The 24419-nt window shown below is 37.8% G+C and overlaps 1 protein-coding gene across 7 annotated transcripts in view; it reads right to left on the bottom strand.

Annotated features, from left to right (window-relative positions):
• LOC107085048 (MAP7 domain-containing protein 1-like) overlaps positions 1-17962 on the bottom strand; it is a 52040-nt gene extending 34078 nt beyond the window's left edge. For all 7 annotated transcript variants that reach the window (XR_001481248.1, XM_015375185.1, XM_015375201.1 and 4 more), the window contains exon 1: positions 17611-17962. Coding sequence is in view for 6 of the 7 variants with exons in the window: in XM_015375185.1 (XP_015230671.1) it covers positions 17611-17641 (31 nt within the window). In the remaining variant the exon portion in view is untranslated. The remainder of the gene's footprint in view (positions 1-17610) is intronic.
• Between the last annotated feature and the right edge of the window lie 6457 nt (positions 17963-24419).

Here is a 24419-nt window from a genome sequence, read left to right as displayed (position 1 = left end):
ACTAGGATCCGTTCAGGGCAACAAAAAGCAGCCCAGTAGAAACAGAAGCTGGTAATCCAAAGAGCTTACCACAGAGACCAATAATGCCATTAAGGACAAGACAAAGCAATATGTTTTCACCTTTTTGCACCTGCATTTGTCTTATCCAGATCACTTTACAGCCGTTAAACAGCTAAATCCCTCAGATGTATATGCAAAAAAGTGATGCAACAGAACTAGAGGTATTCATGCCGCAACCCACGGCCAAACAAAAGTTTCCTCCCAGTTCCATGACAGGTAATCTGACATCTAAGGTAACAAGAGCTGTGGAAGCGATATCTATCTTTTATACACCTGAGATGTGGAGTCAAAGCTACTGCTCATACAATATCATCAATGATGAAAACAAGAAATATGCTTCACAATCTCTGGAATGCAGGAGTCATTGACAATGCATACCAATGAATACCTGAGGCTCTCAGTGTAAAATGTGATGGGATCAGAGGGAGGGCTGCTGCTGCAGAGCTGAAGACTAAAACAAGGCCTGAATGATGCCAGCTTTTGTAGGTACAGACAGATAAGCAGAAGAAAGTTCACAGCAGAGGACTTGTCTTTCTACGTCAAGGAGAATACTTGACTAATATTTGCATAGAGGAACTAATACACAGGCCGCTTAACTTAATAAAAACATTTGTCTTTATTTAAGATTTTATGTACTGCATTATACAAGATTTAAAACAAAAAATCCATTGAAAGTCATTCTAAATCATCATTTGAGCAGAGTATTTAATCTCTGATAAGCTAGTTTTATTCTCAAGCCTGGCAGAGAAACTGCAACCACAAGAGGACCACAGCCAAAATCCATTAGTCCATCTTCCTGCGGCATTATTTCATATTAATGATATTTACGAATCATGAACATCTACTTATTCAAAGATGCTGAGATTAACAGTCTTTTAACAGACAACACATTAAATGCAGATTATTGAAAATGGAAAAACAGGCCAACCAATATTTCAAAAATATCGTTGTCTTAACAGGTTTAAGTCATGTTAGGTAAAGCAATTTTATCTCATTAAAAAAAATAGTACGGTAATAAGGCCTTTCTTCTTTATCAACTTGCACTTAATCAAGGTTTAAAATAAAGCTGCTTAAGTCTTTACATACACATGATGTGTATTTGAAAATGAATAGATTGCAAAATATGCACATTATCAGAAACTGCTTCATTAAACGTCACACAAAAATCCATAACAGCAACTCCCTTCTAGCATAGTTACAACAAGCAGGCAAAGCAGCATAAAGATGAGTCCATTAGAATGTGAAAGTCATGTCTAACTCTAAAGGGACCCATGCAGGGGTGCCTGGATATGTGCATGCCTGAGCACAGTATGACAGCAAAATGACAGGTTGGAAGTCAGCAGGTTTTAGGGCAAGTCAGCGCCATTTTTATTCTGTAAAAATGGACACTTGGAAAAATATACACAGTTTAGATGAAGACCAAATGAAAACTAGGGCAACGAATACTTCTACCAGAGAAAATGAGATTTTGCTGAAATCCAATGTCACACTTCAATGATTCTTTCAGCAGTCTTATAAATAGCCCTTTTCAAAGTTGTATACTATAGAGATTATTACTTTCTGTGTGCATAAGTGCATAAGAACATCTTTTAAGTTTAATTTGACATCGAAGGGGGTTTGTCCAAGCAATAAAAACCTCATTATATAAGTTTTATTGGAGAGCCCTCTGTATTTAAGCAGGCCTTTCTTCTTTTTACCCAAATAAGAGAATAGGGGTTAGGGCTGGGCAATGCGACTTAAAAAATCTAATCTCAGATTTTTCCCTGCAAAATCAGATTAATCCCTTTCCCCCGCTTCTCCCCAAGTTTCATAATGAAAATGAAAAATGACATGCATAACTTTAAAAAAGCTCCCATTTCAATCACCCTATCTGGGAGGTGACCTTCATTTAACGTGCAACAAAGTTTAAGCAATAAACAATGAAACATTTTACAAACTTAACCCCTCCAGCTACAGGGATAAAAAAAGTGAGCTTGTTTAACAGTTATGAGCAGACATCTAAGTACAAGAAGTAATGAACTGATGTCCCTCTGAGCTACGGGAGCCCACAGAGAGGATTGGAGGAAGAAAAAAAATCCACTTTTTCACAAATATTAAGTCCTCAAATAAAAAAAAAAAGAATAAAAATAACCCTAATTCAGCAAATCAATAAAGTGATTAATCACCCAGTCCTACATTGGATATATACCATAATGATTAAATCTAAAGGCCTGGCACTAATCGCTTCACTAATCTCATTTGCAATAAACTGATTCCAAATATTTTCAGCATCGTAATGAATTTAAGCATTTAAATGGAAAATTCTCCATCTTAGACTGGATAAGAGAAGTGAATTTCAGTGAGGGCTTCATTCACTCTACTGACTGGTAGCAGAGAGGCAGCATTACATCAATCTGAGCTTCACAAAGACCAACAAACAACATGGTTACTTGTGTACCTTCTTCATCGTACTAATCAGAGCATTTTAAAACACACCTTACCAGAAGTAAGACATCAATGTTTAAGAGTTTTGAAAGGGTAATTGTTTAAAACCTTTGTATCCATTCCAGACTAATCTAATGCCCTTCAGTGTTTGAAGGACCTGCTGTTGTTCCACTGCAGAGGGGCTGCAACTGATGTTCAATTTACAACATCCAGAGTTCTTTCACTGCCATGCCGGGATACAGGGCAGGGTAAAAATATGGGCCAGGGCATGCAATATTTATGAAGCCAGGAGCTTGTCTCTGAAGCACAGCTCTATTCTAGCCAAGCAGCCCACAGTAGAAAAAGTAGTGAGTGCAGCAGCGAAACCGCTAATTAAAACGACTACAGCCCTTTATTACCAGGATACAGAAGGGCTGGATTCTGCAAAATATAAGCAGAGCATAATACAACACGATTCACAGATAACATGGACATAAAAAACAGAAAGAATTGATGAATGAGATCGAGTGAAAGAATGCAAAGGTAGTAGATTGGAAAGAGTAAAAACTGAATCTAAAGACATAGAAGAGGAACTCTGGGAAACAACGCTGCGTTTCATTTGGGACGGAGCAGGGGACAAATGAACTACCTCATCGCTTGCTCCAACCCATCACACCCCCCACCGTTGTGTCCATTAGTTTCCAATAGGATGATGTAAGAGAGCAAGGGGCCCAGACACACAGAGGAAGCGCAGAGTAAACAACAAGCAGCGGCTCCGCTGCCCCACACTGAACTCTGAGCGAGTGTCTTTTCAGACCAAAGGTTTAAGTGGTGATTAGAGGAGGAAATAGCATTTATAGGTGGGAAGTGAAGAGACTTGGCATTGACCATGGAAAGCTGCTTCGAAACGTTTCAGTTTAACACAGGGGTATTCAACTAACCTTGGGCCCCGTGGCCCTCGAAGATGTTCCTCTGTTGCCACAGACCGTTTTCTAATGACTGCAGTACTGACTTAGAATGCCATTAGGACTTTCAAAGGTTTGTTAATGAACATCTAATTTAAAGGACGTAAATAAGTAATGACTTTTAATGTTAATAATAAATTGCTCCATGTAAATAAACTAAAAAATAAATAAAGTATATAATGTAATAAATATTACTACTGTAGGATCCATTAAACAAAGAAACAATCAACAATAATGCAGAAAACCATTTTCTTCAACTAATCAGATGCTGACTAGTCCATTCATAGCCAATCCAGACACACAGAGCTACTTCTACATACTGACTGAGGAGACCAGCATTTATTCACTGCTATCCAATAGACAGGAGAATACTAATGCTTCTGTCACTGTCTGCTGCAGCTTTCTGCTCATCACCTGGCCTGGACTTGTAACAATGCCAGGCATTTAGCCTCTGCTCTCCTCTGAGCCAGTGTGTGCCACAGAGCTGCTGAAAGGAGCTGCTTATCCGAGTCCCTACGGACCCTACATCTGCTGCTGTCAGGAATCATGCCTCAGCAAACACCGACCTAACCTAGATGGCTTAACCAGGGGTAGGAGAGAGATGGACGGATCAAAGCTGCAGAAGATCTAAGCTGTGGTCAATGATATCAGAACACACCCTGTCAATAACTATGGAAATGTCTTTGCAGGTTTCCATCTGGTTTGTTTCCTAGATGTTTTTTGTTTGTTCATTTGTTTTGTTTTTTAAATCAGTTGGTAGTGACGGATTCATCCTGTTTCCTGGTCTCTTACATCTCTGAATTACATAAAGGCAACAGAAAAATGGAAACCCTTTTGTCCTATTTTTATTGACCTGAATCGTTGCCAGACTCAAATCAATTAACTTTTCTATTTCAGGGATGATAGTTAATCAAATTAATAGCGATTAATCATAATAGAAATAATCAACCAATTATGTCATCGATTAATTATTAACTGAAGTATAAAGACTCTAAAACATCAGATTCTGCTGAAAGAACCAATTCAGTGCAGCTACAAGAGATCTATTTTGCATTAAGACGAAAATCTTTGACTATAAAACATGTTCTCTGTTTAAGTTGTACCCAGAACTCCACAAGTGGAGTTTCAGCATTAAACTTTTATGTTTTAGTCATTCAAATACATTTAAAATGTGTTTTTTTCTTTCTTGTTTTATTAATTTAAACTAGGGCTGAAATAATTAGATTAATTGTGACAAATCGATTATTGAAATAATAATAATTATAATAACAATGAAAAATATGTAAAAACCTTTTTCGACTGTCAATATGCTCTATTCAGAACTCCTCAAGTGAAAAAGTTTTCTGGTTTCATTTCATTCAAAGTCTTCTTTAAGGATCCTTTTGCTTTCAGATTATTAATCGATTAATCATAAAAAATAATCAGACAGATTCAAACAACTGTTCCTTGCAGCATGTGAATTAGTGAGTATCTATTCTGTTAAAAAATAGAAAAATAATAATCACTGCAATGATCAAATAATGCAACAATTAAAAGCTGCATAGCTATTTCTGTTTCATTGCATTTCTTTTTTCCTATTGGCGCCAAGTTTGGATTTAATATTTTAGTGATAAGGCAGAAAACAACAATGAACAGACAATACAATCCTGTTAATGTTTACATGGAAAAACATTAACACAAAGATATAAGCTTAATGAGAATGGTGGGAGTAAAACTTTGGGATTTTCTATATTAATTTTAAAATGTATGTTTTTATAAAAAATACATTTCAACAAGAGACACCACAACTCCAAGATCTGAGAAATACTAAAAAATAAAATGAATATTAGAAGTTGTATAATGAGACTACTGTCATTCCTTCATGTACCTCAAAAGATTACAGTTCAGTTTTTTCCAGCTTTTTTGTTTACCTTATTGATCCGAGAAGTGTAGCTCTAAAGATATTGGAGAGCATTTCAAGTACATTGTGGTTAAAAACATCAAAACAAGCGGATTAAGATTCCGTAGCTGCTACACATACTTCTTTACTGGGGTTGCATATCAGTAAAAACATGCTAATGAGGTGTAAGAAATGGAAGCAGTAACAGCCCATCTACCAAAATAAACATTACCAGCATGGAGAGCTTGAATACACAGCACTTTAAATATAATCTATCAAATATGGCACCCAAGTAGTCCATGGCAATGGCCATATTATGACCATTGATAATCCGATTCGATGCATTCTGCAGCTCTTATTTTAAAAATTTGTGGAACCTTTTTGTGCTTTTACCAGGTTGTCAGTTCCAGTTCAATATGTGATACTGGTGTATCACATATTCATAGTGGGTTACAAAAACTAGCATAAGCATAAAGAAGGCGACTTCATCACCTCGCACACTTCCTGATAATAATGACACTAAAGCAGCACCTGACCTGTGCATTAAAAAGCAACGTGGATATTTTCACAACATTACCTCAAGTTTCAGTCATTCTAAGCACCACTCTCACAGCAGTTCACCATACAATTACAGCTAAGAACCATCATTTCAAGGACTTTTGTCTCCCCACATAAAAACCAAAAGCCTATTTGCAGTCAGCAGGATTACCATGTAGGTTTCTTTATGTCAGCCAAATTCAGTAAGAGAAGGTAAAAATCAACTACCTTCATAGATTAAAGGGGAAAAAAAGCTATGCACTGATGTTCTAATGTTTTGAAGCCTTTTTTAAGAAGCAGTAATACACGGGGAAAGGATGATCTGTTTGTACCACTGTAACGAAGCATATATGCCCTTTAGCTGGAGAGGAAGCGGTTTCTAATATTAGGATGGGTCTGCTGACTGGAACGTTCAGATAACCAGAGAGTACCGGAGCCCCATCTTGGATATTCTTAATCTGAGTGGAAGTGACAGAAAAAAGCAACACATTCCAAGCGCAGACTTCCTTTTACTGCACTTCCTCTATGTTCCAGGCAGACTGTCAGGCAGGTGACCGGTAGCAAACATAGGCTTTAGCACTGCTTCATCAGCAGCTACAAAAAAAAAAAAAAAGATACAAGGTGCAAACAAAATAATCCCGTCCTACTACTACAAATGCATGCTTTAAGAGCAACTAGCTCCTTTAGTTTCTAATAACTTCATTATTACCTTGCATGTTTCTAAATAATTTATATCATACTATGCTGCAAGTTTTGCTTTTAGGTTTTATGTGACACCATTAGTAGCTTCTGACTTGCCAAATGCAAGTAAAGTTCAAATGGGACAGTAAAAAAGCTTTTGCTTTTCTTCAGGTCAGTGATTTAAACATTGCCATGTTTAAATTTGAGACTACATTACGCTCAGCTGCACTGAATAAATACTGGGTGGATATGATTACAGACTATTGGCTTCAGAGATCATTGACAGAATCAGTGACATTTGGCACAGTAATAATATTAATAATAAGCTTATATGCTTGAGAGCTTGCCAGGAGTTAAAGATGTGCCTCTTGGGATATTCTGTTTTTAAGTAATTAAAAACAGATTATTTATACAAATACCTTCATCTTTTAGCAGCATAAACCACAGTATATGGACCATGAGAGGTTTTATTTGCACAGTCCTCGCTGTATTTGAGCTGCTGGGTTTAAAGTTCAAATGTGGAACGTTGATACAGTAAAAAAAAAAAAAACACATGCTTCCAATAATTGAATAAAACATACCTAAACCCCCTTGATAAACTAAGGTCTGAACTTCTCCATTTATTTCTGCAGGTACTTTTCCAGGGAGCTGGGTTCCACCTTCTACCCGCCCATGATGGGTCAACATCAGGATGGTGTGATTTACACCAGCTGGGTGCTACAAAATGGACTAGAGCAGACATGAGGCTTTATCTCTGTAGGGAGTTGAACTTAAGAGGCAGACGACTTCTCCTCCTTCAAATGTTTGAAATTCTCTTAAAACAAGTTTTGTACTGGATCATAAAACCTGTTTTTTGGGTTGGGGGGGTTTGTACAGTGACATGTTGCCGTCTTACCATGAACAAGTAGTTATAGGGAGACACGATCATGAAAAAGTTACGTTTCAGAAAGCTTCTTCTAGTTTGACATTTGTTATATTAGATGGACATGGCAAAAAAAATAAATAAATAAATAATAATAATAATAAATTGATTTTGATCTGTTTAAGCTTTGAACCTCTGAGATGACAGTGAAATTTTAAGCAGCCTTTAGGCCTTCTTATAATGAAGGTGTTTTTGTCAGGCTAGCCATTCTAGCTGCATCCATAGCCAATATAACTCACAGCTACAGCACTAATTTAGAGCTGAAACAATTAATTGGATTAATCGATTTCTGAAATAATCATAAATTAATTTAGTAATTGATTAATAGTTAACTGGAGTATCACCACTGCAAGTAGCAATTATACCAAAACAAACAAACAAACAAAAAAAATCAATATTGTGCATTAAGATCAAGTTTTCTTCTGTAAGCATGTTCTATCCAGAATTCTGGAGTGGAAAAAAATGTAGCTTCGCCTGATCAAATTCTGTAAAAAAAAAAACTTCTCTAAGGTACTTTTTGCTATCCGATTATTATATATTCATTGAGAAAATAATCGACAGATTAATCGATAAGAAAAATAATTGTTAGTTACAACTCTACACTAAATAAAACCAGGTCATCCTAAGGCGCTTAACAGAGTCGATAAAGATATCAGAGCTAGTTTATGAAACTAATCAACATGTCAACCCTAAAAAAAATGTCCTAGTTTTAAAATAAGTAAAACCCTGTTTTCTAGCCACTTCTCCCACTCTATCACACAAACACTGTAAGATATCACCTCTGCTTACTGCACAAATAATGTCAGCTTACAAATCAATTTTTCTTTGGAAAAATCTGTATAGCTGAAAAAGCTAATTGAAAATGACAACAGATCTGGGGCTAAAATTGCAAAATTACAGATTACATTTTTAATTTTCCTCTGCATTTAACACAAATATTAAATACATGCATATGCTCTCTTGCCCAGAGTTCACTGTCAGAGGGCTTAAATTTACTTGCAGCTCACATTCATGGATTTGTCCACCACTACAGCTCAGTGTTCCTTCCTGTGTGGCAGCAAACCAACTTTAATCAAAGTATTACCACAACCTGAAGGGCTGAAGTGAGAAAGTTACCCCTTGGTTCCATTGGATGTAGAAGCAGTGCATGTCACTGCTGGCCGCTCCTCTAAAACAGGCAGCCGTTCTATTTTTGCTGCTTCAAATCCATGTCAGTCTGGAGCAGAGCAGATCGTTCAGGAAGGCAGTCAGTTGATGAAAAGTTTACAAATAAAAGATTATGATGAGATATCATGGACTTATGTAAATATAAAATTATGCTCATACAGATAATTGACGGCTTTAATGTGACAAATAGAAGAGTGCCTGAAAAAAACGTAATATTTAAACTCTGTTGCCCAAAATATGGTGGTTAAATAAAGAGCAACCATGCGAGACGGTGATAGAACAGGTTAAAAAGTACTTAGCTGGTTCGTTGTTCTATTTCTAGCCTACAAGTACACTACTATAGTGTGGTGATGCAATGCTGACGTGATGCTGACGCTTCACTCTTAAAACGCTCCGGGTGGAATACGTCTACAGGAAGAAGCTGCATTAAAACCCAATGGAAACGAGGGGTTAGTGCCTCAGGGCCTGAAGTGCACTGCGGGATAGCGGGAATGGCGGATCATTATCTGATCCATCCGTGCAAATCCAGTTTTTATAATGCGGGAAATTACCTCTTCCAAAAAATTGCAATGTGTAGATACTAATGTTGATGTTTTCAGATCTGGACGAAGAAGAACATCTCTGCTACTCAGTGCGTACAGTTTTCTTTTTTAGTGCACCGTTTTGTTTTTGGCTAGCAAACCATTTGTTATCATATTTAATGTCTTTAACCTTTAAAATATTCCAAATATGGATCTCTGGCTAAAACGCAAATCTATGGTTATATCAAAAGAGGAACCATCTTCTAAAAAAGCAAATCAAAAGTGAAGCCAGACCCAGTGATGTCAGGATTGACCCAGATACCGCCAATCCTCCAATAGGCCTCAATATCACTAAGTAGCCGAAAGATATGTTTCAGGCTAACTGGCTCAAGCTACATCCCAGGTGAAATGAACTGCTCCATCTGTAAAATGTACGGTCCCATACCCTTTACCAGCCAACGCTGTAAAACCTTAACTTTGTGCCATCACTCCGACGCTGTTTCTCCCACTGCAGCAGTGAAAAGGAAACGTGAGGCAGATTCAGCTAAAAATGTAATTGCCAAAACCTATCCATGATGCGCAAGTGCAGCATGAAGATTAAATAAAACGGCTTCTTAAAACTGCTTACTTTGTGCCAGAAGATGAAATGGCAAAAGCAAAATTTTCCATCTATATGCATTGTTTTGAGGCAAAAATCTACTACTCAATCACTGAATCCATCCTCACCTCCTTAATCATCATCTGGTACGCTTGTGTCACCGCCAAGAACAAGGGCAGACTGCACTGTCATCCGGTCTGCAGAGAAGGTAATTGGCTACAATTTTCCTTCTCTCCAGGATCTGTACACCTCCAGGACTCTGAGGCGTGCAGGAAAGATTGTGGCAGATCGCTTTCACCCCAGCCACAAACTATTTCAGTCACTTCCCTCTGGCAGGAGGCTGCGCACCATTAGGACCAAAACCTTATGCCACAGAAATAGTTTCTTCCCATCCGCTACCAGCCTAATCAGCAAGGCCCAGAGACCCCCATGACACTTACCCCATTTACACTACCCTTGAAAAACTGTGCCGAGACCGGTCCGAGCTCAGTAACTGAGATAACTTATCGTGTGAAAATGGAAAGCAAACTGAACTGAACTGAGCTAGACACAACTGGACCGCGCTAACTGCAGACCAGTTCCAGAGGTGGGCTCGGCTCGGTTTTTCCCTGGCTCGGTTCTCTGATAACAAGAGCACATGAGCAAAACGCGTCATCTCCGTCCGACTTTACATCCCGATTCACACTCCATTCCAGTAGTTGGCGGTAATGCCCCTCCGGAAGTTGCTTGCCAATTAACACAAAACAGAAGAAGAACAACTATAAACAACAATCAAAATCTTCTCCACGCAACATTTAAAATAATGGTTGCCGTCTTCGCCTGACCCTCCGCAATAACCGCAGTACAACAATAATAATCAAGCACAACTTTCTGAATGTGATGGGCGCCGCCATTTTTATTTGCTTGATTCCCTCCTTCTTCATCATCTTCTTCTTGTGTTTTATGGCGGTTGGCAAACAACTTTTGGTGCATTACCGCCACTAATTGGTTGATTTCCTCCTTCAATACTGGCAGTAATACCGCAGATCGTCACTAGGAGGCGAAGAGTCAAGGAACCGAGATAGCGTGATGTGTAAACGGTTGTCAGAACAGAGCGCGGACTGGTTAACTGATCCGAGCTCGGACCAGTCTCGGCATAGATCGATTTTTCAAGGGTAGTGTTAATGCGGTAACTGACACTGCCTCTCTACCTCCCTACCCGTTCAGGACCTACAAGCTGCACCAACGTAGCACCTCCAGACCTCCAGCCTACTCTGTATAAGTATATAGCTACATGCTATATATTGCATATATTATATTGTGCGCTCTATTTCATACACAGCTATAGACTCTTTATTCTGTACATATATCTAATTTGAATTATTCTCGATAAATTTAACAAGACAAAAAAAAAGTGAGTGCCTCTGAAACTTGGAAATTGCTNGTAAAACCCTGTTTTCTAGCCACTTCTCCCACTCTATCACACAAACACTGTAAGATATCACCTCTGCTTACTGCACAAATAATGTCAGCTTACAAATCAATTTTTCTTTGGAAAAATCTGTATAGCTGAAAAAGCTAATTGAAAATGACAACAGATCTGGGGCTAAAATTGCAAAATTACAGATTACATTTTTAATTTTCCTCTGCATTTAACACAAATATTAAATACATGCATATGCTCTCTTGCCCAGAGTTCACTGTCAGAGGGCTTAAATTTACTTGCAGCTCACATTCATGGATTTGTCCACCACTACAGCTCAGTGTTCCTTCCTGTGTGGCAGCAAACCAACTTTAATCAAAGTATTACCACAACCTGAAGGGCTGAAGTGAGAAAGTTACCCCTTGGTTCCATTGGATGTAGAAGCAGTGCATGTCACTGCTGGCCGCTCCTCTAAAACAGGCAGCCGTTCTATTTTTGCTGCTTCAAATCCATGTCAGTCTGGAGCAGAGCAGATCGTTCAGGAAGGCAGTCAGTTGATGAAAAGTTTACAAATAAAAGATTATGATGAGATATCATGGACTTATGTAAATATAAAATTATGCTCATACAGATAATTGACGGCTTTAATGTGACAAATAGAAGAGTGCCTGAAAAAAACGTAATATTTAAACTCTGTTGCCCAAAATATGGTGGTTAAATAAAGAGCAACCATGCGAGACGGTGATAGAACAGGTTAAAAAGTACTTAGCTGGTTCGTTGTTCTATTTCTAGCCTACAAGTACACTACTATAGTGTGGTGATGCAATGCTGATATGATGCTGACGCTTCACAATGCAATAAAAAATGCAATCAATTGTCAGGCCCTAAACCGAGTTCTGAGAGTATATTTCTTCATTTTAACTGCAATCATATTTATCTGAGTGTACAGTGAAGATGCAATGAGACACAGTCTACAAACTGCGACATAGGTTCAAACAAAAGGCCTCAACGCTGCAGAGTTGGAGAGACTTCAATGAGTTTCATTGTGACTGATGTTTGGGAACCTTTCATGTCTGTCTCTGTCCCACTAATACATCTGAGCCCCACTTAGAAATGTGCTGAATCTGGACTTTACCTCCATCTATACAGCTGGGAACTTGAAAACCTTTTGTAAATCAACTAAAGCTCTTAGCTATAGAGTCTCAATATGTCCTTCCTTAAGGGGCTTTTTGAACCGTTATGCTGTTGTCATTCATAATGTACTCTATTCACTGATTGTGAATGAAATGTGTGAAAACAGCTCAATGTGGGCAATAAAAGCTCATTCTGTAAACATGTTATGCTTGATTGGCACGTTCCAGATATGAACGTTTAAATATTACGATTAAATAGAGGAATCGAGGTTGTCCTCCATTATAGTCTAATACTTTTTTGTGCTGGTTTGATTACCCACATTTTAAACACGCCGACAGGTAATGACAGTAATATATGCCCTATTATCTGCAGCATGTAACATGTAACCTGTCAAAGCAACATAAACAATGAACTGGTATTTACCAAAGTATTACTTTCAGGTCATTTTTAAGCTCCGCTGCTAAACAAAGACTTCCTTTCTGTTCTAATAAGGATTTATAATTAGGCTGTAAAACTAGGAGAGTCTCTGAGTTCCCTCTCATTATTTCTTTACAAAGGGGCTCAAACCTGCTCCAAAAAAGGACAATACATCCCCCCCTTACATAACTCCTGTAGCTGAAAAAGCATAGTTGACTGATCCTGTTTACAGCACTTCTGACAGCTAAAGCTGTGGATTCCCCCTCAGGATTACTCTTCATGACACATGTGGTGAGGGAGCCTCAACATAAAGTCTGTACGATGGCTCATTGACTCATCACCTACTTTCATCCTGATATCTGGCACCAGTGTGGCCCTTTTGCACCTAAATCCAGACAAGATCCCCCAAACAGTTTTAATGCAAAAGTAGAAACGGAGTCCTCGCTCCTCTAAGACGTGGTTGATTTAGATTCTGCAATTAAACAGATCAGGCTGTCATATCCAAACATCTAGTAAAGAATAAAGACTAGGTATAAAAAAGAGGGATTAAAAGATTAAAACCCAAAAAATAAACTTTTTTTTTTTCTTAGGGTTTCTTAGGGCTGCAAATGGAGCTGTCAGCAGCTCAGGTCCAAAGACAAGCCTCTTCAAAGAGAGGGATAAAACCAACAATCTAGTGGCTGCATTTCCACAAAGGAAGGCCTATCCCAGCTATTCAAAGCCATCCAGGTGTTCTTGCTCGAGCATGTTTAAGGAGGCTAAGGAGATACATTATCAAAGATAAGGCTCTGTAAGAAAAATTTAAGTATTCCTCTTTTATACATTCAGAAAGCAGCTCTGTGTTCTAAAGGGATATCATTAAACCGTCTGAAAAGGTTCACAAGAATAGAAATCAACATAACAAAATCCACTATAGGTCAGATGTAACAGTCTATAGATGGGCCCTTTGCAAACATCTTTACCCCCTGAACTTCTTTCCTGATTTAATCACATCCTAAACACAAGCTCTTTACGGTGACATAATATGACAGAGAAAAAGAGTTGAAAAGGGCGAAGAAATAACTTTTTCATTCATACCACTATGTCTTATGTATTTCTAAATAACTGTATTCTAGGCGTGGCTCTAAGTCTGGGCTTAGGATGATTCCATTTCTCAGCCTTAAATCTTTTACATCCATTTAAAAATGGATGATCTGTATTCAGCTTAAGCCATCAACTCTGTTCTTTCAAAATAAATTATGAAAAACAACATTTGTACCATAACACAATGCAGGGCTTTATTTTCCAACGAGGCAACCCCGAGTATAACTGACTACAGGTAATATTTAGAGGTATCAGAGTAAATGGGACAGATAACAAATGCAAACCTAAGATTTGTAGCATATATATATATATATATATATTTTTTATGTGTGATTTCCATCCACTTCAAACGTTTTACCTTTCTGTGTTTTTCTATCAAACTTTAACTGTCTAAATGTGATAAACCTCAACAGGCAAGAAAGTTTTTGTTTTTAAATGGACTGCGTACCTCATATGTTTCAGAAAGGGCTGCAAAAGAAAAAAAAACACCCTTTGAACCTCTATGAGCATGACTGGCAGACTAAACATCACATGATGAAACATTGTGTGCGTCTCTCTGCTGTAAATCAGAAAACAAGATAAATGTCCATCTAGGCTCCAAGTTTTCATGCACATTGTGTCGTTTAGAACATTTCAGCAGGCTGCCGATCACGATTCCCACAAAACAGGGTGGAACACATCTAACACCCCGCTTGATGGGAAGCCAAAACAAGCTCACCACCCTCCACGAAGCCCCCCCTCGTCAGCAGGAAGGAAGTTTTCTTGTCTGAGGGACGAGGTCACATTGTGAGTGGCCCCTTCTATTGGCAGAAAACAGGCAGCATCTCAATACTCCAACGCTTCGATGAAGCTCCAAACATCAGATAGTTTGCTTGTACTAGAGAGAAAGACTTCAAACTTGGCAGCCATCCAGAGAATTTGCAACAGCTGAATAAGTAGCATGACATTGGCTTTGACTGCTGAAGTAATCAGAGTTTAGAAATGCATGAAGAAATCTCACACCAAGTCCAGGCTTGGCTCAAAGCATGATCTCATTAAACTGTTTAGAGGTTTCAGGGATTTCTACAGTGTCTGATTATACATCAAACCAGTAACTAATAAATAATACCGGAAACAGATAAATCAGTAATTAAGTTTCACACTTAATAGTTAATTTAGGGACAGAACTAGAATCGTTCATCTCTCAAAAGAAGAATTCAGTCTTAGCTACTAAACAATTTCCATCTGTAGTCGTTAAAGAAAAAAAGGATAAAAATTAATTGGCAGGAAAAAAACTGAATATATATGGATCCCTATCTACCAATGTTCCTTTCCTCATTTCAATTTGCCCCCTGATATTGATCGTTGTTGCACTTCCATAGAACAAGCAATAATGATGACATTATGCCATTAATCCAAACCCATATATTATTATTAGACAGATTAGGGCTTATTCGGTGCAAAGCATTTTGGGATCATTTTTCAAAATTAAAGTTTGTAAGCAAAACTGATTGATCAACAGCATGGAAAACTTTAGAAATAACAACTCCTGCTGTACCGCATCATCAGTTTTGCACTGTAATTGTTCCCATGAAATAATTTCACAGTTCCTTACATTTGTGTCAAAATCAAAGAGGCGGATCATCACTGCTCTGGGCCAAATTATCGATCCTGCTTGTGAAGTTTAACTGGTTACAAGTCCGTCTCTGTCTAACAAACAAGCTTTGAAGTGGCTAAAAAAAAAAAAAAAAAAAAAACTTGTTTTGGGTTTTTTTTGTCATCTTGGACGATTAGGATTTTAATCAATTTTAATTAAAGTACTTAAAAAACTACATGCATGTATTTCAAAATAGGTTTACTTATATCAAAAATATATTATGCAAAGTAACAAATACTTAGCCAACAATAAACGTATTGTTAAAAAAAAAAAAAAAAAACTTGTTTTGGGGTTTTTTTGTCATCTTGGACGATTAGGATTTTAATCAATTTTAATTAAAGTACTTAAAAAACTACATGCATGTATTTCAAAATAGGTTTACTTTATTCAAAAATATATTATGCAAAGTAACAAATACTTAGCCAACAATAAACGTATTGTTAAAAAAATGTCAACTTAAATATTCATAACATAAATCTTGTGCAAGTAACACAAAAGTTCACCCAACAATAATTGCACAGATTTTTTAATCAGTAAAAAATGTACACCTATATATTCAGTCCAGAACTATGATGGAGTATTAGGGCCAGGCTAGAGATTTTTTTTTCTTCCATTTCAAGAATAAAGCCGTAAGATTACGAGAATAAAGTCACAACAAGAACAGCCATAAAATTACGAAAATAAAGTTGTAACATTGTGAGAATAAAGCCTTAAAATTACGAGAATAAAGTCGTAATATTACGAGAAAAAAGTCGAACTTTCTTCCCTAAAATGAGGAATGTCGAGCATCATGTGAAGTTATACTTTGGCTCTGGTTTGAAAAATAAGGAAATCTTTAAGCGCAACAGCAAAAAAGGTCAGTGTGTCAAAGTGAACTCTGCTGTTTAGTGGTGCTGATCGGCCATCGTATGCCGGTCGGAGCCCAAAACTTTTCCTTCTGACACAGGTTGTGGTATGACGGCTTTGTTCTCATAACGCTAAGGCTTTGTTCTTGTAACGCTATGACTTTGTTCTCGTAACTTTTCGACTTTGTTCTCGTAACTTTTCGACTTTGTTCTCGTAACTTTTCGACTCTATTCTCGTAACTTTTCGACTCTATTCTCGTAACTTTTCGACTCTATTCTCGCAGCGTTACGACTATTCTCGCAGCGTTACGACTATTCTCGCAGCGTTACGACTATTCTCGCAGCGTTACGACTATTCTCGCAGCGTTACGACTCTCTTCTCGCAGCGTTACGACTCTCTTCTCGCAGCGTTACGACTCTCTTCTCGCAGCGTTACGACTCTATTCTCGCAGCGTTACGACTCTATTCTCGCAGCGTTACGACTCTATTCTCGCAGCGTTACGACTCTATTCTCGCAGCGTTACGACTCTGTTCTCGCAGCGTTACGACTCTGTTCTCGCAGCGTTACGACTCTGTTCTCGCAGCGTTACGACTCTGTTCTCGCAGCGTTATGACTCTGTTCTCGCAGCGTTATGACTTTATTCTCGCAATGTAACGGCTTTATTGTGGAAAAAAAAATCTCTAGCCTGGCCCTAATACTTCGTTGTACAAAAAACGTTAAACAGTGGGGAAAAACAAATAACTTTTGGTACTATTTATTTATTTATGAATCTTAAAAATCTTACGTTTGAAGTTTTAGATTAAACGTGACCTTCACCGCGACACTCTTCGCCCTCCATACTCCTCTCTACCTGAGCATCACTGACTTTGGAAAACATCCTCTGCTGAGAGATGAAGCCCAGTCTAACAACTGCATGGTGTTAGTGGGGATGTAATCCTAACATAAGGAGGGGGATGGGGTGGGACTGCTGAGATTACCTCATCTACAGCAAATTGTGTTATAATAACCTTCATGGCTTTCTGCGCAATGAATGGAGACTGCATCAGGCGGTTGGAGGGATGAACACACAGCATATTGTTTGGAGTTTGTTGTACAGAAATAAAATAAAAGCAAACGCAGTAACATTTTTTCTTAAAAACGTTGGGTTAAATGTTCTGCTAGCATGGCACCCCAATGAGTTAGCATCCTTAATTAATGCTCAAGGTTTATTTTTTGAGCAAAGTGTCCTCTTTATCCTGTTGCTGAACCTCTAAGGACAGAAAAAAAAACTCTGGAAATTTTTCTTTTCAACGTGGGGATTTGGATGGATGACAAACAAACCGATGAAACGTTCAGACTAACCGGTGAGTGAAGACTTACGTGTTGCTCCAGGGAAAGTATTTTCCTCCATTTTCGGCAGCAGTTCCCTCCGTTTCTGTTCTTTTGTTCGCTCAGACCTGAGAGTTTCGGCTCTTCTTCCCCAGCGATCCTCTCATTCCTCAGGCAGAGACCAGGAGGAGGGGGAAACTTGGTCGAGTCTCTCCAGTTGTTTAAAAAAAAAGCCAGGAAATCCTTTCCCAAACGAGTCCAGAAAGGAAATAAAAATTCCCTCAAGGCGATAATGGGAACACTTGTACCTGAAAATGCTGCTTGTTGGTTAAAATGATGGCCTGTGGGGGAAAATAGGGGGAATAAAAAGAGTGGGAGGAGAAGAAATGCTTCGAAGTCCCAGACAGCCGCACAGCTGATGCGCCGCTCCGGATGATCATTTCGGTCACCACATTGGACTGTACCATTATGGGACCGGGGGGACCTGCTACTTTTAGGTCACAGCCACGACACGTATATCATTTTTTTAATCAAATAAAAAAACAGGTTAACACGAAAAGTATTTAAAAGTAATATTTTATTGCACCAGTAAAATATGGATGAGGATTACACATTTCTCAATAATTTAACAAAACAATATGTCCCCCTTGCGTTGAGATTGGTTCATTTGCCTGCAAAACTTTGGGGACCTCATTTACGCACATTTTTAAGATTTGCTACTTTGTGTATACAAAAAATCTAATGATTTGCGTACGTACAAAAATATCTGAAGAAAGTGTGCTCTGTGTAGAACCAACCAAGCATATTTCTATTATGTACCCCAACTTCACACTGAGCTTCACATCAGCTCACTGCTGGGGTTACTTAACTATTCTTTTTACATATTCCTAAATTAAAGTTATTTCCAGCTTTTAAAAACGTAGATACATTTATGTAAATTCATAAAGAAATAAACAAAGATTGAAACTGCTATATTTCAAATTACAAACATTAGCTTCATCAAATAGGCACTGAATGGTTTATTTAAAGTCTTCAAGACTTTAACATTTGACATTTTTAAGGATTTAAAATTTAGACATGGATATGTTCTCATGGCACCCTTTGATACTTTCTGCTGTCCTCTGGAGGCACAGGGTAATATGGTGCAAAATTAACATTTAGAGAATTCAAACTTCAGATCCCACACTGTTTTATTTTTTGATTTGTTCCAAAACATGATTTTTGTTGCAATGAATAAAAAAAAAACATGCAATCCCAACTCCTCCCAATATGGTAAAGTGAAAATTGTAAACAAATATAATGAAATTGCTTTGTTTGCAGTTAATTAGTTCATCATTATCAGTTAACTTAGCACTTGTTGCATACTTCCCTTGCCATGCATCTGCTAGGTCCTTCTAAAATACCCCTTTAGTTAGGAACCTTGGCGGTCAACATTTGGGTAGAGACAGGCAGCCTACTGCACCTCCCCATTCTAAGCTTTAGGACAGGTTGCAGATGCATGAGCTGATGATGAGCAAGTCTTCATTTTAGGGCAGAAAAAGAAGACATGGCAAGGCTTGTAAACTGATATCGAATATGACTAAGGCATGGCTTTTTTTACATTTTAATCCAGTTTTACTCTGGGGCTGAGTTCAAATGTTTGCCAAACTCTTAAACTTTGAAAGTTATCTATAATTGTTTTCAGTTCACAATTACACACTTGTTGCTCCATTACATAAAATCACAATAAACCATTGAAGTTTGGAGTTCATTACATCATTTTGTTGTGAAGCCCTTTAGGTAATCTGTGAAGTTACAACACCTTGTACTCTTATTGTGTTCCCTGATTACGTTTTTTTTTTTTTTTTTTTTAACAAGGAGTATAAAATCACTTTCAAAAAAGGTTAACCTTTAAAATGATCTATGTTACATAACAAAAGAAGTCCAGCGTCTCTTCTCATCTACCACCTGTGGATCACTGAAAGCATCTGCCTGGGTGGGTGGGGGCAGGGCCAGAGGCGCCTTGGCACGCTTGAGAGGGGACACGCTGTCTAAAGGACTCTGGTGGGGTTCTTTTGTGCAGCTGCTGGGTCGAGCTCACCCAAACCCCCACGAGCCACCTGTTATTGCAACTGGACTGTGGAAGAGGTTGGAAGGTGCTGGGGGTTGGGTAAATGGTGGCGTTTCGTAGAGTGAAATAAAAAAATGTTTACAAAATCTCCCTAAACTTGTGACAAAATTTCTATCAGTTGGTTTTGAAAAATCTTCAAGAGTAGAACAAAAGATCCCAGCATTGCTAACATTCCAAGGGTTTTTATAACATACAAGATTGTACATTATTTACTAATAGAATAGATATTTTTTGCTACATTAAGTCAAGTTAATTTTACAAGAGGGAAAGAACTACATTGACCGATTTTTGTTTCTTAAAACAAAAAGATTATTTTTCAACTAAAAACTACCACCCAAATTGTTAAGATTATTTTTTGAATAGCTTAGCTTAAAGGTTTGTTATTTTTTCTATATTTCTCTCTCTCTCTCTCTGTATATAGACTGAACATTTTACGGTAACACTTTCCAGCATCAGTCTGATAGGAAACTTAAAAAGCATACTTTAGTGTCAGGAAGCATGCCCTCGATTATCACACAATGGTGTAATTTACTGTGTTAATGATCCATCCAAATTGAGATGGAAGCTGAACAGCAGTTGTAATTCTGTGGGTCCCAGATAACTGCAGCTTAGATGTGTTGAAATGTTGCATGACCTCAGAAAGTTTACCAGACTGGAGCTGTTGTTAGCCATGGAGCCTTTATGTCCTTACCTCTAACAGGTTGTTATATTATTTTATACTTTTTTTTTTTTATATAAAAAAAAACATTATGTAACTATGGCCACCTCAGTGAACATTGTTGGAAAAGCCCCTCCATTTCTACTTACTTTAGAAAAGACTTTGATCGCCAGGAGCAGTTCACTCACTCACACAGGGCATCTTAAAACGAAGCTATGAAACATCAAAAAGGCAGCTTCAAGATTGCATCAGTATTCAAAAGATAAACTGAAACAAGAAAGATAGTAAAAGAACCGGGGAAAGGAGACTAGATGGGATTTAAGGAACTAATAAAGGATTGAATCACTAAGAGTTAATGTAGAGAAATATCAGATAAAAGAAAACACTGATGAGAATCACTGGATTTCATCCTTTATATGTAATGTAAATCCCTTTATTTTCCCATAATGGGGAAATTCACTCTCTGCATTTTAACCAATTTCCTTGGGAAACAATGGGCTGCCATTGTTTGGCGCCCGGGGAGCAATGTGGGGTTAAGGGTCTTGCTCAGGGACCCAGAGTGCAGGCTGTGGGGATTTAACTGGGTACTGGCAACCTTTTCAGAACACAAGCAAACTGCTCCAACCACCAGGCCAACACTCCCCACATCATCGGTTACAGTCAATAAACAAGACAAAAAAATTTTAGGTTCAGCAAAATTATATATTATTCAAATAAGTATGTTTTTGCAGCTATTTAGGAATGGATAAGGTGTGACTTCTAGGACAATTCTATTTTAAATGATTATTTAGCATTTAATAGCTATGCAAATAAATCACCAGAAAGGTCCAAAAACTCTCAAACTCACCAAGTGGTTAAAATCAGGTGAAGCAGTTCAGATCACATTAAATTTTATAAAAATAATATCACACTTTGCAGACATCTTAAGGATGAATACCTATCAATTGCCTTGAAGGTATAGTGGTAGATTTTCGATTTCCCGATGGATCATCAAAATAAGTGGTCCACCTAATTGTCAGTCATTCTGGTGATATGTTTACATAAGTCCTTCTATTTTCACTTACCGGTGGTGAGTCTGACATAGTAGAAAAATTGCAAGTCTTCTTTTTGATAGTAAGCTTTTATGAGTGATGCAAACGGCAACTTTTAAACAGAGCATGCACGAGGAGAAATGGGCTCCTGCATGCTCTCACACATGTTTAGTAGGCGTACCCTCTCAGGAGCGGGTACTGGGTTGTGCATGTGCATTTTTTTTTTTTTAAGTGGAGAGGACGGGTCTTTTCTGAAATTTGCGAAAATCCAACACTATACCTTTAATCAAAATGCAAACTTTTACATCATTAACAGATAATACTCTGTGTTCTCCATCAGGTTGTTGGTGGTACATCTAAGCAATCAATCAGAACTAAGAACAATAACAGCTTAAGCTGAGAGAATCAGGGGAACAGCACTAGGCAGCTTTGAATCAGATCTGTCTGACGGAATTCCATTTTTGATGTTTGCTGGTGAAGATTCTCAGTCATCCAGGTCATAGTCATTCCAAAAAAAGAAAATAAAAACCATCCACTGGACTTTGTTTCCAAGTTTGAAGACGTTTCGCTTCCCATCCAGGAAGCGTTTTCAATTCAAAATGTCAGGAATAGTGCTGAGTTCGAGATTTTATACAGTAGTCCATTAAAACCTTGTTTTTGTTTTGAAAACATGCAAATTTAAAACGGACGAAGGGGTCCACCCCTTTGGAATGGGGGTCGTTTTGGATTCTTTTGTTAGCCTGCAATGTCCCATACCCATCATGAGGACCAGTATGTTTTCTGTCAGTCTACTAATATCAGAGGATTTTTAGATGTATATTTAAAAGTCCATTTCTTAGCTATTATCAGACCATCTCATTATATGAATATATGACCATACTGACCGCTGGTTCTCACTTTACTTACTCCACTTTCTCACACTGCTCTCTCTCTCTTTCTGCATTTGTCCTTTTTACTGCCCTTAAATCACTCTTCCTTCAGATCAGCTAAAGCTCCTAAAAACGTAATTTTCCCTCCACAGGTGATAGGGTTGGTCCTGTCGCTCTCAGCAGTTGTGTTTAACGTTGTTTCGTTTCTTGATGAAGCCACCAAAGATGCTACTACTTAATTAACTTTAATTCATAAAGACCATCAGAACAATTTGTGCAGTGTATCTGCTCTGTCCTCTAAATTTCTAAACCGGATGTGGGGGATGGGCATACTTTGTCCAATTGTGCTTCTCTCTCTCTTGGATAGAAGGGAGTCTCTCCTTTTCAAAAGTTTTTTTTTTTTTTCAGAGCTGCAAGTTAATAACTTAATTAATTTGAAAGGACTTTATTTGATAACAGCTTATCAACTTGTGCTATACTCTAACACCAGTCACATTATTGGAGGGGATTGGACATGTATAAGCTTTTGCTTCTTCCACCCCCTTTTCAAGCCATGCATATGTATTGTTTGTCATTATATGTATTGTAAAATGTGTGCAGGTTTGAAATAAACTTTCTAAAATGAAAACATTATAAATGAGAGTCAACGGTAGGGATCTCAGGGGGAAAAGTGCTTATCAGATGTCGGCAGACAAATTGTATGTGATTTCGGATTTCATGTTCTTCGATTTTGTAATTGTGACCTGGTCCTATCTTTGTATTAGTAATTTTTAATTGAGTGACTGATAGCTAATTTAATGGTTGACTTATTGGGGTGCATGTGTAGTTGAATGTATTTTAGGTTTAGAAGTTATCCTATTTGCAAACAGATCAACATCGCTGGTCTTTCTTCAGTCTGTTGATCAGCTAAAATGAAAGCAAGGATGACGTATATCCTGGTAATGAAAGGACAATACCTGGAATGTTTAGAATGTCCCTGGAGCTTTGACCCCATCTATAGACTACTGAACACACAATCTGCCCCCTTGAGCATATGTTGCATATTAAACAGCACGAAGAGAATAGCATGTAAGGAAATAATGAGCATAAAATGAATCTGCTGTTTTTCATTCCCATCTAATAGTGTGCACTCACTAAATCCTCTAATTCCTCAGAGCAAATTGGTTTTGCTCTGAGGTTTCTCCGTTTTTGCTGTGCTACTGGCTTCTATGATGTGGCAAAAGGTTCCCAGCAACTTTATAACTGCCTAAAGGTTCACATGGTTTTATGACTTCATTGGTTTAATGCTGTGTAATTCAAGTTTCCAGATCCAAGTCCTTTTTCACATTTACTGCTTGTTAATGTGTCTGTAGATGCAGATACAACGGTGGGAAGAGAAATGTTTCTTTGCGTGGCACTGAGAAAAGTAAAATCCTTGGATAAAATCTTTATTTAATCTGACAGGTGTTTCTGATTCTGTTATTTCTTATTTTTAAGCTTAGATCCAAGATTACCCTGTGCAAAACACAACATAAGTTAAAGGGAATAAGGTATAAAGCATTGCTTGGCAATCAGTGTTTTAATCTATTTGGATATAATTATAACTCTCTTCTATCTATCCTTTATGCACTATGTGAGAACATGAGATCAAGTACAGTCCCCAGTAAAATAATCAGATTAATGTGAGAGACAAACACAAAGTGTCAAAACATATTAACCAACATTCACCATTAATACCTGTTAATAAAATCTCCATGTTATTACCTTCAAAAGTAACACAACAGCTAAGCGGTTCACCTGTATTTACCTTGATAGAAGTTTATTTCTGTATCTTTAAAGTTGGATCAGGGTATGAATCGATATACGGAGCTTTGAAGAAGAGGAACAGACAATTATCTCATGCTAATTCACACAGATCTGAATAGATCCACAGCTCTAAATAGAAAAGTAAACTCCACAAATCTGGCCTTTATACAATAGTGCTATAAAGTAATGCATATGAAGTTTTATTTTTAAATTACCCCAGCTGTGTAACTGACTAAATCAAATAATGATTTTAGACCAATAATCAAAAATGGATAAAGGAAGTTTGACACCAAGAGCAGATGATCCCCATAGTGACCCATCATACTTGCGACATCATGCTGAGGGAATGCTTTTCTTCAACAGAGATGGGGAATCTGGTAAGAGACAATGGGATGATGAATGGAACT

This window comes from Cyprinodon variegatus, unplaced genomic scaffold, assembly GCF_000732505.1.
Source record: "Cyprinodon variegatus isolate N-32 unplaced genomic scaffold, C_variegatus-1.0 Scaffold6, whole genome shotgun sequence".
Lineage (NCBI taxonomy): Eukaryota > Metazoa > Chordata > Actinopteri > Cyprinodontiformes > Cyprinodontidae > Cyprinodon > Cyprinodon variegatus.
The sequence above is the reverse complement of the archived record's forward strand: the minus strand, read 5'-3'. Positions and strand labels throughout refer to the sequence as shown.